The 16,861-nt window shown below is 37.4% G+C and overlaps 1 protein-coding gene across 1 annotated transcript; it reads right to left on the reverse strand.

Annotated features, from left to right (window-relative positions):
- Window positions 1-14,200: 14,200 nt before the first annotated feature.
- On the reverse strand, window positions 14,201-16,049 carry LOC110677773. Its single transcript, XM_021849157.1, has 2 exons — window positions 14,786-16,049; window positions 14,201-14,729 (listed from the first exon to the last, which is right to left on the reverse strand). The coding sequence occupies exons 1-2, from the start codon at window positions 15,852-15,854 to the stop codon at window positions 14,533-14,535; spliced, it is 1,266 nt and encodes a 421-aa protein (XP_021704849.1). The 5' UTR covers window positions 15,855-16,049; the 3' UTR covers window positions 14,201-14,532.
- Between the last annotated feature and the right edge of the window lie 812 nt (window positions 16,050-16,861).

The following is a 16,861-nucleotide window of genomic DNA, read 5'->3' on the forward strand; positions in this document are numbered from 1 at the left end:
CAACACATGGAAGTACCGAAGCAGCTTCAGACACACCTTGGCTAGTGTACATTCTTGTGAGCTAAGGCTGAACTAGTATAACTCTCTTGGTAGACACTGCACCGTCCAGGCGGAAATATTTACATATGGAGTGCAATCAGCACTTGAACAGCGCGTAATGCAGCCCACAGATGCTCAGACCATTAGACCAACATTGACTACGTCCTCAGGTTGGTGCTATGTTTGACCGTGTGTGATGCGACGAACCAATTTGACAGTTTGATTTAGCTCAAACCACCGGTGGGCGGAGGCCCCATGTTGACGAACTGATCGTACTGCCTGTAGGGATATTGCACGAACATCGAAGTCAGTATGTCAAATTGAAGTTTTGGCGTTCCATGAACTGCCGATTCAGATGGGTGGCAAGTCAAAGTTCGTGAATTTATGCAGCGTCGACGCCTCGACTATCTAGCAAATGGTGCGTTCTTGATTTGTTTCTGTATATATTAGCCTTTTCGCACAATCTTCATCCTATTTCTTTAGAAAATCTACCAGCAGTTCTACCTGTGATTCCATCAAAATATCAATAAAGAATTTCTCCATGGATTGTATTAGGAATTCCTACAAGGAATCCACCAGGGATTCCTTCAGGTAATTCTGCAGGAGTTTCTATAGGAGTTCTATCAAAATTCCTTCATGGATTTCATCGGCAGTTCCTTCATGATTACAACATGTGTTGATCCAGAAAGTAAATCAAAATTTTGTTCAGATATTTAATTAGGAATTTCTGTAAAGATTTGCTTAGAAATTTCATCAGAAAGTTCACTTGAAATTCCTTACGGGTTTCCATCGGAAGTTTCTCTAAGGATTCCATCGGATATTTCTCTAGAAATTCCATCAAGAATTCTTCTGGGGATTTCATCAGAAGTTCTTCGGGAATTCCATCTGCAATTCCTCCAGGGAATTCATCTGGAGTTCCTTCAGGGAAGCAATCATGAGTTCCTCTAGAAATTCCATCAGAAGTATCTCCAGTGACTCCATCAGGAGTTTCTACAGAGATTAAATCTGGAATTCCTCCAGGGGTTCTATCAGAAGTTCCTCTAGGGATTCCATCAGGAGTTCTTCTAGGGATTTCTTCAGGATTTCCTTCAAGAATATCTTTAGGAATTCGCCCAAGGATTCCATCAGAGGTTTCCTCCAGAGATTCCATTAAGAATTCCTAGAGGGTTTCCATCAGGAGTACCTTGAGGGCTTCCATCAGAGTTCTTCAAGGATTCCATAAAGAGATCCTTCAGACATTACATCCGGGAATCCTTCAGAGATTGCATCAGGAGTTCTCTAGTGATTCTATCAAGAGTTCCTCCAAGGATTCGGGAGTGCCTACAAGAATATCTGTAGGAATTTCCCCAAGGATTCCATCAGGAGTTCTTCCATGGATTCCATCTGGAGATCCTATAGGGATTATATCAAGAGTTCCGTTAGAGATACCACCTGGAATTCCTCCAGAGATTCTAACAGGAGTTCCTCCAGGGATTATATCAGGAGTTCTAGGGATATTATGAGGAGTTCTTATAGGGATTCTATCAGAAGTTCCATAGGGAATGTTATCAGGAATTCCTCCAGGGATTTCGTCAGGAGTTCCTATAGGGATTCCGTTTGGAGTTCCTGTAGAGATTTTATCAGAAGCTCCTTCAGATATTCCACCTGGAATTCCTCCGTAGATTATACCAGGATTTCCTCAAGATGCATCAGGATTTTTTTTCAGGATTGTATTAGGAGTTCCTCCAGGGATTCCATCAGGAATTGCTTCGGCAATCTTATCAGTAATTTCTTCATAAATTTCAATAAGGGTTCCTATAGAGATTCCATCAGGAGTTCCTCTACAGATTACATAAGAAGTTCCTTCAGAGATTTCACCTGGAGGAGGGATTACAGAAGTTCTTCTAGAGATTACATCAGAAGTTTTTCAGGGAATTACATCAAAAAATCTATTAGGGATTTCATAAGTCCAGGTATTTCATTAGTAGTTCCGTTAGATAATTCACATGGAATTCCTCCAATGATTCGATCAAAATTTTCGCTAACAATTTAATCAGGAGTGCCCTTTAGTCTTTCTACAAGAGTTGTTGTAGGGATTTGATCAGGACTTCCTCAAGGAATTACATCAGGAGTTCCTAAAGGGATTCAATTAGGAGTTCCTTCATGGATTACATCAGGTTTTCTTCCAGGGACCCCACTAGAAGTTGCTGCAGAGAATACATAAGGAATTCTCACAGAGATTACATCAGAAGTCCTTCTAGGGATTACATCAGGTGTTTCTTCAGATATTACACCTGGAATTGCTACAGGAGTTCCTTTGGAGATGGCACCTGGAATTTCTGTAGAGATTATATCAGGGGATCCTCAAGGAATTGCATCATGGTTTCTTCTTAAAATTTTATATGGAGTTCCACTATGCATATTATCAGGGATTTCATTAGGAGTTCCTATAGGGATCCCGTCAGGAGTTCCATCAGTGATTCCATTAGGAGTTACATCAGAAGTCCCTCTAGGGAGTTCTTTTAGGGATTTCACATGAGTTTATCCAGGGTTTTCATGAGCAGTTTCTTCAGATATTCTACCAAGAATTGCTACAAGAATTCTATCAAGAGTTACCCTAAGGATTCCATTAGGCATTTTTCCAGGGTGTACATCGGAAGTTCATCCAAGGGTTCCATCAGAAGTTTCTCTAAGGATTGCATCAGGAGTTTTTCTAACGATTTCATTAGAAGTTTCAGCAGGGAATCCATCAGAAGTTCTTCCATAGATTTCATTAGAAATACTCCTAAGATTTCATTACAAAATCCACCTGGGATTCCATCAGGAGTTCTATCAGGAATTCTTCTAAAGGTTCCTTCAGGAATTCCTCTAGGGTTATTCACTATTTACTACGCATTTCTCCCATAATTTTTTAAGGAATTCTACCAGAATTTTCTACCTGGGGTTTTCTCTAGGGAATTATTCAAGAGATTCGTCTAGGGAATTCTTCACGAGATTCCTCAAGGAAGCCCACCCGGGATTCCTCAAGGGATTCCTCCCGGGATTCATCAAGGGGTTTCTCCAGTAATTCATCAAGGGATATTTCCCAAAATTCCTCAAGACATTAATGGCGAAATACCTTAAGGAATTCCTCCCGGAATATTTCCAAAGATTCTGGAATTTCTTCAGGGATTTTACCAGAATTTTTTTATAGGATTATATCGCCGGTGTTTCGAAAGAGATTCTATCCGGAATTTCTCAAGGAATTCATCAAGGAATCCACCAGTATAACCTCCAGTGACTCTATAAAGAGTTCCTTCAGGTATTCCTCCAAAACTTCCTTCAGTAATTCCATTAGGAATTCCTACGAAAATTTCGCTAGGATTTCATATAAGAATTCCAACTAAAAATCCTCCAGAGATTTCTCTAAGGATTCCACCAGATCTTACTCCATGGATTCCATCTGGAATTCATCCAGGTAATTCTCCAGAATTTCTATCAGGAAAACCTCTAAGGATTTCAGCAGAAATTTACACAGGGATTCCACAAGAAATTCTTTCAGAAAATCCACCAATATTTATCATGGGATCTCACCAAGAATTCAAGAATCTTCTAGAAGTTCTTCCAAAACATTCTGGAAAAAAATCTTCAATGATTCCGCCAAGATGATCTCCAAGTATTCCATAACGAATTTTTTAACTACAATTTCCTATAAAGATTCCACTGATATTTCCTTCAGAGAATTCATTAGTGATTTTCGAAAGAGGAGTTTTTTTTAAGGAATTTCATCAGGAGTTGTTCCAGGGTTAACGCTGGGAATATCACCAGAGTTTTGCCAGAAGTTCCACCTTCATGTTGAATTCCTAAAGTAAAACCTGGAAGAATTTTTTGGAAAATTTCTGAAAAATCAATGGAGCAATTCTTTGAGAAGTCCTCGGAGAAAGCACCAAAGAAGTCACTGGAGAAATTCCTTAATCTTTGAAAGAATGTTTGATGCAAACTCTTCTAAGGTAATTCTGGTAGATCTTTAAGTCATTCTTGAAGAAAGCCTAGGACGAATGCCTCGCAGTGTCTTTTCAGGGATACCAGGAAAATATTTGAAGGAAACACTGGATGAATTTATAAAATAATTTATTGAAGATTTCCTAGAAAAATCCCCGGAGAGTAACCTGGGGTAACCTCTCGAAAATTGCACGCGAAATCTCTAAAGATATTCCTGGTGGAATCCCGTGTAGGAAGTTTTGGTGATTTGTTTGCAGTAGTTTTCGTGAAATTCTTGAAGGCTTTCTAATAGAATCCTTGAAATACTTGATGGAATCCCTGTTAGAATTCCTTGATGAAGAAATTCTGAGTAGAATGCCTGGTATAGTACTTAAATTATATCTTTGCATATATTTCTGTAGGAATTTTTGAAGAAGTTTCTAGAGGAAATCGTGTAGAAATCCTTTCCAAGAATTTTCAGAGGAACCCCTGATGGAATCGCAGGAAAAGAATCCTGAAAGAATCTGTTTATGAAGTTTCACTGAAGAAATTTTTCAATAGGAGGTTTTTTTGGTGGAATTCTTGAAGGAAGCATTGGATGAATTGTGATGGATGAATCACTGAAGAAATTCTTGTGGATAAATCCCCGGAAGAATCTGTAGGAATACTACTACAAAAAAATCGTTGAAGAAATTGCTGGTGAAATTTCTGATGGAACTTCTGGTGGAATTTAAGGCTAAATAGCCCGTCATTCTTTTTGGCAACAATAATGACTCTTCATCTTGCATTTTAAAGTGATAAAACTCAGTCTGGATAGTTTATATTGACTTGAAAAAGCATCACTGTACGCGCTAACATACATAAAGTATGCTGATACTTTTTCAGCTGTATCAGTGCAAAACCAATTGATTTTCTTTGATTCGAAATCGTGAGATGAATTAGCAACAATCATCAACGACGCGTACAAATTTCAATGACGGCCTACTTCGCCTTAATGAGGAATACTAGAAGTAGGCCCTGAAAAAAGTCCTGGAGAAATCTCTAGGGGAATTTATGGTGATGAATTTTTTGAGAAATTCCTTGAGATATTCTGAAAGAATTCGTGATGGAATCCTTGGAACTAACTTCAAGAGGAATTGCTGAATGAATCTTCGAAAAAAATGTAACAATATTCTCTTGATCACTTCAGATTTTTTTTAGATTGATCTTTAAAGGAATCAGTGGAGGAAATCCATTACAATTTGTAGACGACCCTTTGAAGGAATCTCTGAAAGAATGTCACCTGAATGTCTGAAAGTTTTTCCCCGGCGAAATGTCTGTTTGAATCTGTGGATAAATTTCTAGAGGAATTTTTGATCAAGTGGAAGTGGTGGTAAAATGAACAGGGGTTAGAAAATGAACACCTTGGCTTTTATCGAGAAAAAACAAATTTCGATGAATTTTTATCAAGCACGGACGATTTATAGCATAAATCAGAGTGTTCGAGTTGATACGAAGGTCAATTGAAGTGAAAATAGCAACGAAAACTAAGATTTTAGAAAATCACGTTTGAAAATTAGAACTGACTTAACTTTAAGCTCGGAAGACTTGAGGTTTTTCAGTGAGGTGAATATCGTTATGATATGAGGTCAAACCTGATACCTTTAGAATTTTTTTTGAATGGGTTACAATCATTAATGGATATATTTTTAGTAAGGCAATAAAAAATTTCAGAAATATTTGTTTTGCTCACGTTTTGTGCATGATGTTCATTTAACCACCAACAGCTGTTCATTTTACCCACATAGTGCAGCTAAAATGAACATTTACATCTTATATTGCTAGTGACAAAAATATGTGAAAATTCTGCTATTTTAGTCTGAATTCGTGTCGCTGCAATATATAACATCCCTGTTTTTGATGTTGTGGGATAGGACTATACAAATTCCTCGTTTTTCTATCAGAAACAAGATGATTTCCTTAAGGTGTTCATTTTACCACCCCTTCCCCTACAATCCGTAAATCAGCTACAGAGCGAAATAACCACGCTGAAGCAGTGCTTTGCCGATCTGCAGCTCTCATTAAACAGTGGTTGTCAAACGATTGATGATAGCATCAACAACGCTATGTTGCCTACCTCCACACCGCGAGGTACATTCAATCAAGGGAGAACATTGTCGTTGGATGAATGCTCTGAGTTTCTGAAGGGGTCTAACGTTGAATCTTCGTCTCGTGGATGTCGCAAATTTTGGATGTATTTCACTAGAGTAGCCAAACATGTTTCCGTCGATGTCATGCGCGAAATGATCACAAGTTCCTTGAAAACTCACGATTCACCTGATGTGATCAAACTCTTGTCGCGGTGGGGAAATTACGACAACTTAAAGTACATCTCCTTCAAGGTTGGTGTTGATTGAAAGCACAGGGAGACAGCCTCTTGGAATCAACTTTACCCGCTGGATTGCGGTTCCGGGAATTCGTACATCGTGAATACTACTACTCGAAGCCCTGGATCGACTCATACATGTTTATATTTGAATAGCAATAGAATTTGACACCTACTATTTGAAAGATATAGTATTCGAGCATCTTCTCCATGAATTTGCAAATTTTCTAATGAGGGAATCGAAAGTTATCTTGATTTGGAGGCTCTTTTATAAGCCTTTGTTTAATTAATGGGCATTATTTATAAATAAAAATGTCCATAGGATCGACACTCAGCATTCAAAATAAAAAATTGTGGTAGCTAGAGTTGGTGGATTTAGTTCAATTTTGTTCCAAATACTCAACATGTTATTTGCTCACATTTCAGCGAGCATTGATACATGCTACATGCAATTATTTCTGCGTATGAGAAATGTCAGTGTAAAGCCTGATTCGCTGCTGACAAGTAATTTCTCGGCCTATCTTGATGGGAATGGGAAATTTCTGCAAGAAATCGCTCAAAAATGCGCTTTTTTATCGCAGTACGCAGTTGAAAAGAACTTTCAGTTCAAATGGGACTCGCTGTAGAAAATTTCTGCAAGGAATCGACGAGAAATTTCTTTTGCGATTCCTTTTCAGTAGCAAATCAGGCTTAAGAGACAAACCAAGTAGGGTAAGTTATCCAATGGTTGAGGGTGTTTCTATAGTTGCGGTAATGTCTGGTTTTATTGAATTTGATAAAGATCCGGCGCTACATAGGCACTGTCAATCGATATGTTGACTTGTTGATACCTGAAACAGTTGAAAATATCGTTAAAATTCCTTCGAAATTGATGAAATACCAGCAAAAGTGCTTACCCATTTCTTCGCTTGTACCAATAGTTGCGGCAAAGTGTTCCTATAATGAAGGATCTCATAAGAAATCAACGGATACCTCAACTATAGGAGCACAAATTAAATATATACCTCAACTAAAAGAACAGTGTACCAAAGATGTAGGCATCATTTTTCACCAAAATGCCTTTGGTGATTGTCCGACATTTCCCCGAATGATTTTTCCCCGAAGGGTTTTCTCCCGAAAACCATTTTTCCGAATACACTGTTTCCCCGAATGCCCTGTTCCCCGAAAGCTTTCTGCAAACACATTTTCCTTTTTTTTTTTTCAACTATCAGAGTAATAGACTAACTTCAATTAGTCAGTTAATCGCTTCAAACTAATGATTCTCTTATGAATGATTTGAATCGATAAACGACAGACGAGATATTTGGATTGGAAAACGATGACAGTTTTGGAAGCCCTGCTTTTAACCCGTATAGGCCTAAGTGAAAGAAAAAATTCTAAAACCCTCACCGCTCAGCGAATTCTTAATGGATTCAAATTATTTTTTATCAGTATACTGGTACACATATCTGGTTTCTAGAAGTGGCAGGGGAACGCGGAAATATTCCTGTGGCCGGATTTGTTACGGTGGATTACTGGGTCAGGTCGGGTGAGAAGGGTACTGTGCGTTTGTGCCCCTGGAGGTATGCAAATTTCAAGTCACAGATAATTTCCGGAATCGGCCATAATGTGACCACTACATGACGAAGTTTTAAGAAAATTGCATCAGTGTAAACTTTTTGAGATACGATTGAATTGGATAACTATAAGTTTTGCATTTGATTGATCCTACAAATGACCATTTTCGGGTCCAAGGACGCCTCAAACTTACAATAAAGTGGCCAATTTCTATCTGAACATCTGTGCCCAGCTTATGGGAAAGCATTTTAGTGCACAATTATGTTTTATTTCTACTTTTCGAGAATTGAAATGATTAAGTATCCAACAAATCTATAGTCGGTTCTTCCGGGCATTACGTCCAAATGGCGACATCCGGTACATTTTAAACGGTGCAAAACTCTTAATTTGTAATGTTGAATATCAGTTCTAAATGATTTATGCAAATTAAAGTTATTTTCATTGCAAAAAAATAAAGGTAACTTGGAATGTCCCAAAAAATAGCCCTTTTTTACCCGACCTGACCCAGTGACCCACCGGAATAACTTCGGCCACAGAAATATTTCCGAGTTCCTCTGGCTACTTCTAGAAACTAGATATCTGGGCCAGTGAACTGACATTAAAACATTTGAATCCGTTGAGAATTCGCTGAGCGGTGAGGGTTTCAGTATTTTTTCATTCACTCAGGCCTATACGGGTTAAAAATATGTTAAACATTAAGTTCAGTATTAAAATTTAGGATGTAGATCGTTAGGCCAAATGCCGTTAGGCTAAATTCCGTTAGGCCGAATGTCTTTAGGCATAAGGCCATTAGGCCGAATGCCGTTAGGCCGAAAGGGTCGTTAGGGTAACATTTGATCAATTACTTTTATTTCATAAGGCTAACACATTAATCAGTGTTTTTTCCTTCTTTTAATCAAAGGCTGTTCTTTCTAGTTATATTTCACAGCGGATATTGTGGGCTTCTAGGTACTGCAAATTATCCTGATCGAAAACCAAAAATCCAGGGGGTGACTTATTTCGCATAAGGACATTTCGCATACGGACGTTGGGCATAATGGACGTTTCGCATAAAGCAGTTTCATATAAGAACAGGTAGAATTTTAAAGAATGCATATAATTCTCTTTATGCCAAACGTCCATTATGCGAAACGTTCACCCAATAAAAAATGACAGAGCTACTGAAACCTTAAGCAAATTTTGTTCTGGTAATTATATCCTACTTCTTCAATTTTTATTGTAAATGCAAATGTCACGGATTCTAATGTTTTGAACCAACATTTTCAATGCCTCCGATTAACCCTTGATAAAGATTTTTCGTTGAATAGGCATTTTTTTCTATTTAGGTAGTGATTATTAGCATTTTGGGTATTCATTACTAACATGCTCACTTCATTTGATGTTTTCGACTATTAGTTTTAGGTCATTTTCGACAAATTTGTTTCTAATGAAGAGGAAATAGAAGCATGGTGTTGCGTCTTTTTAAAAGTTTCTAGAAGGAAAAATCGATGTCTAGTTATGTAGGGCAAGATATAATAGATTCTTTAATTAGCCTACCGTACTAAAGCTTGGCTTATTATAGTGGCAGTCCTTTATGGCACGCTAAGTATTATGCAAGAATAAATGTTTGACTAAATGAATACATGACAAAAGAACATGTAATCAAATAATAAATCTTTGCGAAATATTCCGAAATAATTTGAAAGAACAGCCTTTCATTAAAAGAAGGAAAATTTCAATTTGAAATATTATCAGCTAATTGCCAATACTTATTGAAACAGTTTAAATAAAATAATAGCCCATAATTCTAAGAAGGCATAACTCAGCCAAATGCCCATTCGCCTAAATGTCCATAAGCCAAACAGCCATAGGCTAATCATACCGCTTACAATGAAACTGGCTATCATGAGCTTGTTTTTTCATGTCAGGCTATCACATGAGCAATTTTTAAGTGGCTTTGAGTATAATGCAAGCGGCACATCATTTTGAACACCAGTTACTTCAGACACATGGATTTTATAACAAATTTTTATCAAACCTTACATCAGCTAGCACATTAAACACCTTTTGGCAGCAGGATTATGAATAACTTTGAGTATGTAGCTAACATTAAGTTTTTTTTCGGGGAAATGGTACATTCGGGAAAAAAGTTTTCGGGAAGTGGTGCATTCGGGAAAACGTCATTCGGTGAAATTGCATTCGGGGAAATGGTTTTCGAGGAAATGTCGGTTACTATGATGAAATGAATTTTATCGTTAAGCAAGTGCCCTTTACTTCTCGTTACAACAAAAATACATACATTCATTGAGGTTCTTGGGTTGTAACCCGACCAGATGGAAGAAACAATATTACAACAGAATGTGTTCCTCTGATAGGATTTTTTTTATATCACCAGTTGTTATAAAACATGTATCGTTAGTAGTTAAAATAACACAAATTCTAACAAAAATTGCAGAAAATTGGACTAAAATATACCAAACTCTATTACAATTATAAAAATTATTACAGAATGTGTTGCAAGGATGTTACAAAATAACAAACTCATTGCAAACTGTGATACTGTTTATGACATCGGATGTTATTTGGAACAAACTTATAAAAGCGATGTCAAAAATACAACAAATGTTGTTATAAATGCGTTACTAAATATATAACAAATTGAGAACAAAGCCATCTTGACAACAAAAAAAAATATCAACTTCTGTTATTTTTAACTGCTGCTGATAGAAATGTGTTATAATATTGTTATGTGCTTCTGGTCGGGAAGCGGTTAAACGAAGTTTAATCGTGCTTAGTACCTCCACTATTGGAACATCTACCCTAGTTTTAACCTGGGGGATGCGAACAGAAAATCTACAAGCAGTCAGGCTGCTTGCAAACTAAAATTTTCATAAAAATGATCAGAGTACGCCTAGAAATGTACGGTCGTGATTTCGACACGCTGAAAATTGTTGTACAATTTATATAACACAAAGACCGCCAACTGTTGAAGAATTGTTGTGTTTGATCCAAAGTATGTATAAGTCTTGTACAACTGCTCAAAATATGTTTCTAATTAACATACGGCCAGGCACTTTCTGATTAAGTATATTCATAGGGTTCATTTCCTGCATTGAACGGTTCTCCGACATTACCCGGAAAACCATGAACCGGAATGCAATTTACCGGAAGACCTTAAACCGGAAAACCATTTACCGGAATGAGCCATTTACCGGAAAACAATTACCCGGAAGGACTATTTACCGGAAAATTATTTCTCTATTTCTCGCCTTTTTCATTAACGTCGTTTTAACCGTTTTACGGTCCTTCAGGTCAATATTTTGACTTGAAATATTTAAAACGATCACCAACGGTAATGACAGAGGATGTTCTTCTTTCAAAATACGTAAGCATCGAAGAGGAGTCTAAGATATCTTTGCAGCTGGTCTTCACTGAACTGGCTAAATTTGGCTACAACTACGTAGCTTTACTTTTGACATTCGACCGTCGGTTCTTCAAGTGTCTAAATGTTAATTAATAAGCAATGGTTCGTCATTTATGTAAGCGTCAATCAACCGAATGCAAATCCTCCGTATATCCTTTTTGCTAGAATGACCCATTTCGGGTCATCTGATATTCATCCATCTTAATTTGGTTGGCGATTCTTTTAAGTTCCACCGATCTCGGCATTTTTGGCAAAATGTTTTTAGTCGAAAATGACCAAATATCTTCTTCTTATGATCGCTTATTATTCTTTCTAGTATATTATTCTGAATCCGAGGTACAGACATTCAGAGTTATGACATTCGTAGAAAAATAGCACAATCAAAGAAATTCAAAGGAAAAGTATTCATCTATTGAGGTTCAATATTCCGGAATCCAGAGATGGACGTCACAATGACGTATAGTGTCGCTACTCTCGATCACCAAGGCACTCTTAGTTTCTTCTTGATTTTTTAAGATTTTTTTGATTTTTTAGATTTAGATTTTTTCTGATGTACGTCACTTCCCTTGCAAGATTCGAGTTTTTTATACAATATTTAAATTGGATTCTTAACTGTTTTAATTGAAGGGAATAAGAAAACCATCATAAATCCAAACATTTTCAAATGCTGGGATGTTCTATTTACTCCAATGCACCCTACCTTAATTGATAGGCGATTTTTTCGATTTATATTGACCTCGTTAATATTAGATATGAAATGTATATAACAAAAATAATTGTTTTCATTATTTTTATCCTTGCCTGTAATGTTTAGTTTTATAGTATAAATTTAAAAACATAGTTTTTCGATCTATAGGGAGCCGATACTTTTGATTCACTTCGGCAGTGGGGCAGCTACTTAGTTCATATTTGGCCACAATGTGCGTCGTTCTGTAGTGCCTCTTTTAGCAAAATTTCAGATAATTCGACCGAGTAAAACCTCACATGCCAAAGTGAATCATGGAATAACCCAAGTAGCTCTGCACCCTATCAGGCGATTCTTTTCTAATTAAATCGCAAATAAGGGACATGTGCAATAAAATTTTTGTATCATAATATTCGCTGCAGAATTTCGTCGCCGGATCAAAATTATTTCTGGTTGGCGAATTTGACGACGTTTCAGGGCTAGAGTACTTACATACTTGTCAAACTATGAACGAATGTAAAAGTGGTCGATTGACATAGGCTCTCAGCTATTAACTGTAGAAATGCTACTAGAATAGTTTTGTCCCAATTAAGTCGTAACGACGGCAAGGAGAAAAACCTATTTGGTCAATAGGTGTTTGAAGATGTCTTTTGAAAAAGTGTTTATAGAAACCGAGGGAGTCAAGAATGTCCATGGTTAGCGTGACATAATTTTTGCTGAGCATCGCTGAAAGAGAATAACTATTGTATACAAATGTACTGAAAAAGGTCGTCGAAAATGGAAGATTTGGCTTTCCGGGTAATGGTGCATTCCGGTAAATGGTTTTTCCGGGAATGGTACATTCCGGCAAGTGGTATTCCGGTAAATTGCATTCCGGGTAATGGTATTCCGGGTGATGGTATAGAATCGCATTGAACTGATGGTGCTTTGTGTGAAGTATTTTGAGTGTGCATTTTGAATGTGGTTTCCAACGAGACAAGCAACCACACAACGGTTTGCACTCGTGGAAAAGATTGTGTTAAATTTGAACAACCTAAATCTTCGTGTCCGCTCTCCCTAGGTTTGAACGTGTATGAGACAGGACCGAAACGTCATGTATACTTGTCGCGTGACTGAAAAACAGTTTTGTGAAGATTGTTGTGGCAACAGTTGTGCCAATTTGAATCCGGTGGTTTGTTTATAATATTCGACCGAAGTTGAAAACGTCTGAAAGCAAATTATATGAATAACGGATACCACAATAATATTAATGTATTTTCGCATTTTGAGCATATTATATCGAAAGACAACATAACATGAGTATTTTGAAGTTTAGTACCTATTATAAAGACAATTTAGAATATTAAATTAGCTCGTTCAATGTTTTTATTATTACTACTTGCAATAAATTCTTGTCGATATGTTAATCAATTCGATTTAAAAGCGTGATTGACCGCTCGTTGTTGCTTTTCTGTTATTTCAAAAGCACAAGGAACCAATGGATGCTGCTTAGGATTAGTTTCACGACTCTCAGTGTGTAAGTATTTGAATTATCATTCTTTGTACTAAGTAATACTGGTCAATTTTGGATGGGGAAGAAATGTTGACGTGTCACTCTTTTCGAGGAAGTCGTTGAAGTCCTCTGCACTTCAACAAGAAAACACTGGAAGTTTGAAAATGGGAAATTATCACTAGATTCGTTTTGATAATAATTAATCATCGTATCATACTCACTAGTTACATCGGAAACAAACCTCAACCACCTATATAGAACCACCTCTTGAAGTGCAAAGATCAATATGTATCATTCTTCCTCCTATTCCCTCCCAACTTTCTCTTCCCTTTCCTCTTTAGATGATGAAATAGGCTCAAATATGACGATGGCACAAATCTCCCAAATGGCGGGGAACGTGAATCTGGAGCCGAACTTCTGATACCTGATAACCTGATATATGTTCAAACTAATATTGTGTTGAAATACTAAAAAAAATAAAATGAATTTTTATAAGCAGTTTTTTTTTTGTACTGGAAACTTGAATTATCATTTGATTGAAAGTGTGGAAATTGGTCTAAGCAAAATCACAGAATTTAACGGAATTTTCTAGTTTTACTAGTGATTTTTTTTAAAACTATTTTCATTTTCTTTATCCTAATTCTTTTTGGAAAGTGAGTAAAGGTAAAGTAAAGCGTTAAACCCATTGTCACTCACAAAAACGAAACACTAGAATAAAGATAGTTTATATTGGTGAGATCACTTCATTTTTATTTCAATATATTCGTATATTACTTATGACATAAAATAATGAAATTGAGCTAAGTCCCAAATCTTGCATTATTTGTAATATGCGCACAGCACCAGCGATATTCAAAAGTGTAGATTGTTGCTTCTTAGCTTATATCATTTCTTCTTGCGCATCAAAACGGCGAATAACACTTTTTGTTAGCAATTGCATTTGAGCCTATATCACAAATTACTTCAAAATGTACAATGTAACATGGTTCACATCAAACACATAACGAAACGATCAGTAAGCCTCCACCGATAACTACAAAACAACGCCGCCATCAGTCAAGCTTATCCAACAGACCCTTCCGGTCAAAAGTCGGCAGCAGGCCTTTGATGATCTTGTGGTACTTTTTGTTGGTCATGATGGCCTTCTTGAACTTCCTGGCTCGTTCATCTCCGGCCATGAGTGCGTCGAAATCGGCATCCGGTTCCTGGTTCAGGTGTATCGGGAGCGCCACGATGCTTGAATACATAGCTGGAAGGGAAACTTGATTGGAACAGTTCTATAAAGTGATTGAAAGGCGGACTTACAGTAAAACATTTTCCTCAGGAGCTGTAGTTGAAATTGATGCAACGTCGGCAGTGGCCTTGTGCAGTTTATCCGTTTCGCGTATTCTACCAAATGACAATAATAGTACTGCATATATTCATCGAAGCAGTTCTGACGGATTTCATCTTTGGTAGAAGAGAAGAAGAAGTAAAACAAGTCGATGGCTGGGCTTCCATAACAGCAAAATTGAAAATCAAGAAGCAATACATCGCTTGGATGACCGTTGGCATCGTACTTGAACATCAGATTGTTGATCCATAAATCACCATGCACCAAAACGCGTAAATCTCCCTCTTGGTCGTTGTCGAATACGGACAATGCTTGCTCGATGAAGTGCGGTCGAAGATTTCGCAGTTTGTTAGCATAGTAGTGCCATTCCGGATCCCAGGTGTAGATTTCCTCCGTCAGTGAATCGTACGTGGACTGGAAGAACTCATGGAATGCATCTGTCTTACGAGTCCACATTCCAGTGGTGTACCGGTCAAATATCGAAGGATAGATCTCCACCAACTTGAGGGAGCTGGCATGTAGCTTAGCCATTGCTTTCAAAGACATTTTTGCATGCGTTGCGTCCAATCCCTGAGTCCTGTCGAGCATTACGTAGCCCTTCTTTGTAACATCATTCAAAATGATCACGTCATTAATTCGATCTACACACAGTGGATTTGGATAAAGCTCTGCTCGATCTCCAACGGACCTCATCAATCGCCGAAATTCAGGAATTACCAATTGATAGATGTCCATCTCCTTTCGGTGGACATCGTACTCGCCTAGTTTCTGTTTCGCCAACGGTGTCTCCGAAATTCCCTTGATTATGTAGCTGCATGTTTTAACTGGTTGGTCTTTTCTGCGGTGAACAATTTGGGCACGGTAGATCACACTGGCATAGTTTTCACCCTTTGGTAATGCATATGTCACTTGCACGGATTGAACCTCAATAGTTGGGTCATCTTTGTACTTCCTCAACAACGATTCAAAGTATTTTTCATTGATCCATTTTGGAGTTTCTCGCGCGTCTTCAATCAACGGAATTTGATTTTCTTTCGGCATTTTGAATGACCAGAAACGGATGTAGAAACTGTTCAACCACAAACTGCCCCTTTGACACAACGTGCAGAATTGTGGAGATCAGTTTCAAGTGTAGCTTTGTTATATATTCGCCACCGGACTTACACGGTCATAACCTGTCCGACTTGCGGTGTTAATTCTTGAAACAATATTGTCCGCTGGAGATGAGTTACAATCGTCTTGATTGGATCAGTGTAATTTATTGTGACACGTTGGCAGATTGCACTGACGTCTACTGACGCGAAATGCAATAGAGCATAGCTCCGGACGTGATATAACATACTTACGGATAAACTTAGTTTTATTGCCAGTGTAAAATTCGAAGTGGATTTAGAACTTACGTGACTCAAGAGATAATGAAACAAAAGGAACTGCTGTGAGAGAATTCAACTTAGAAGCACGTGGCAGTAGTTGAATATGCTTTCTATTAAGCGTGGGACGGACAGTTAAATTTACGATAATTGTGTCTTGTCTAGTGCAAATCTTGCTTGCAAAATGTCTATCCAAACAAAAATGATTTGCCAAAAATTCTCACACCGTGTATTTATTTATTTTGATATGTGAATTTCGGCTGATGCCGGTAAAAAGATTTTCCATTCATTTTAACTGTAGCTTACTGTGCCAAAAGATTGCTTTGGTGTGAATATTAAAACTTGGTTCTGTTTTGGATTGTTATTGTGTTGTGCTGGATCGACTAATGTTTGAATACATTCTAATAAATTTTGGAGTGATCAATCCAATTTCAATGTTTTGGTTTAATTTTGAACTCTCACTTTCAAAAAGTTATTGGAGTAAAAAGGATTTGGTGTGATCTTTTCTTCTTATATTATATTTTTAATTATACCAGGGGAACTCACGCATGTTTAGTAATTTTATTCTCTTCGTCATGGGATATTTTTGTTGGCCAAATCTTCCCAAATTTGCCTCATAGCTTTTAGAAACCACTTATAACGAAGATAACCAATCTGCCGAATATACAGCCGGTCACC

This window comes from Aedes aegypti, chromosome 3 (genome assembly GCF_002204515.2).
Source record: "Aedes aegypti strain LVP_AGWG chromosome 3, AaegL5.0 Primary Assembly, whole genome shotgun sequence".
Lineage (NCBI taxonomy): Eukaryota > Metazoa > Arthropoda > Insecta > Diptera > Culicidae > Aedes > Aedes aegypti.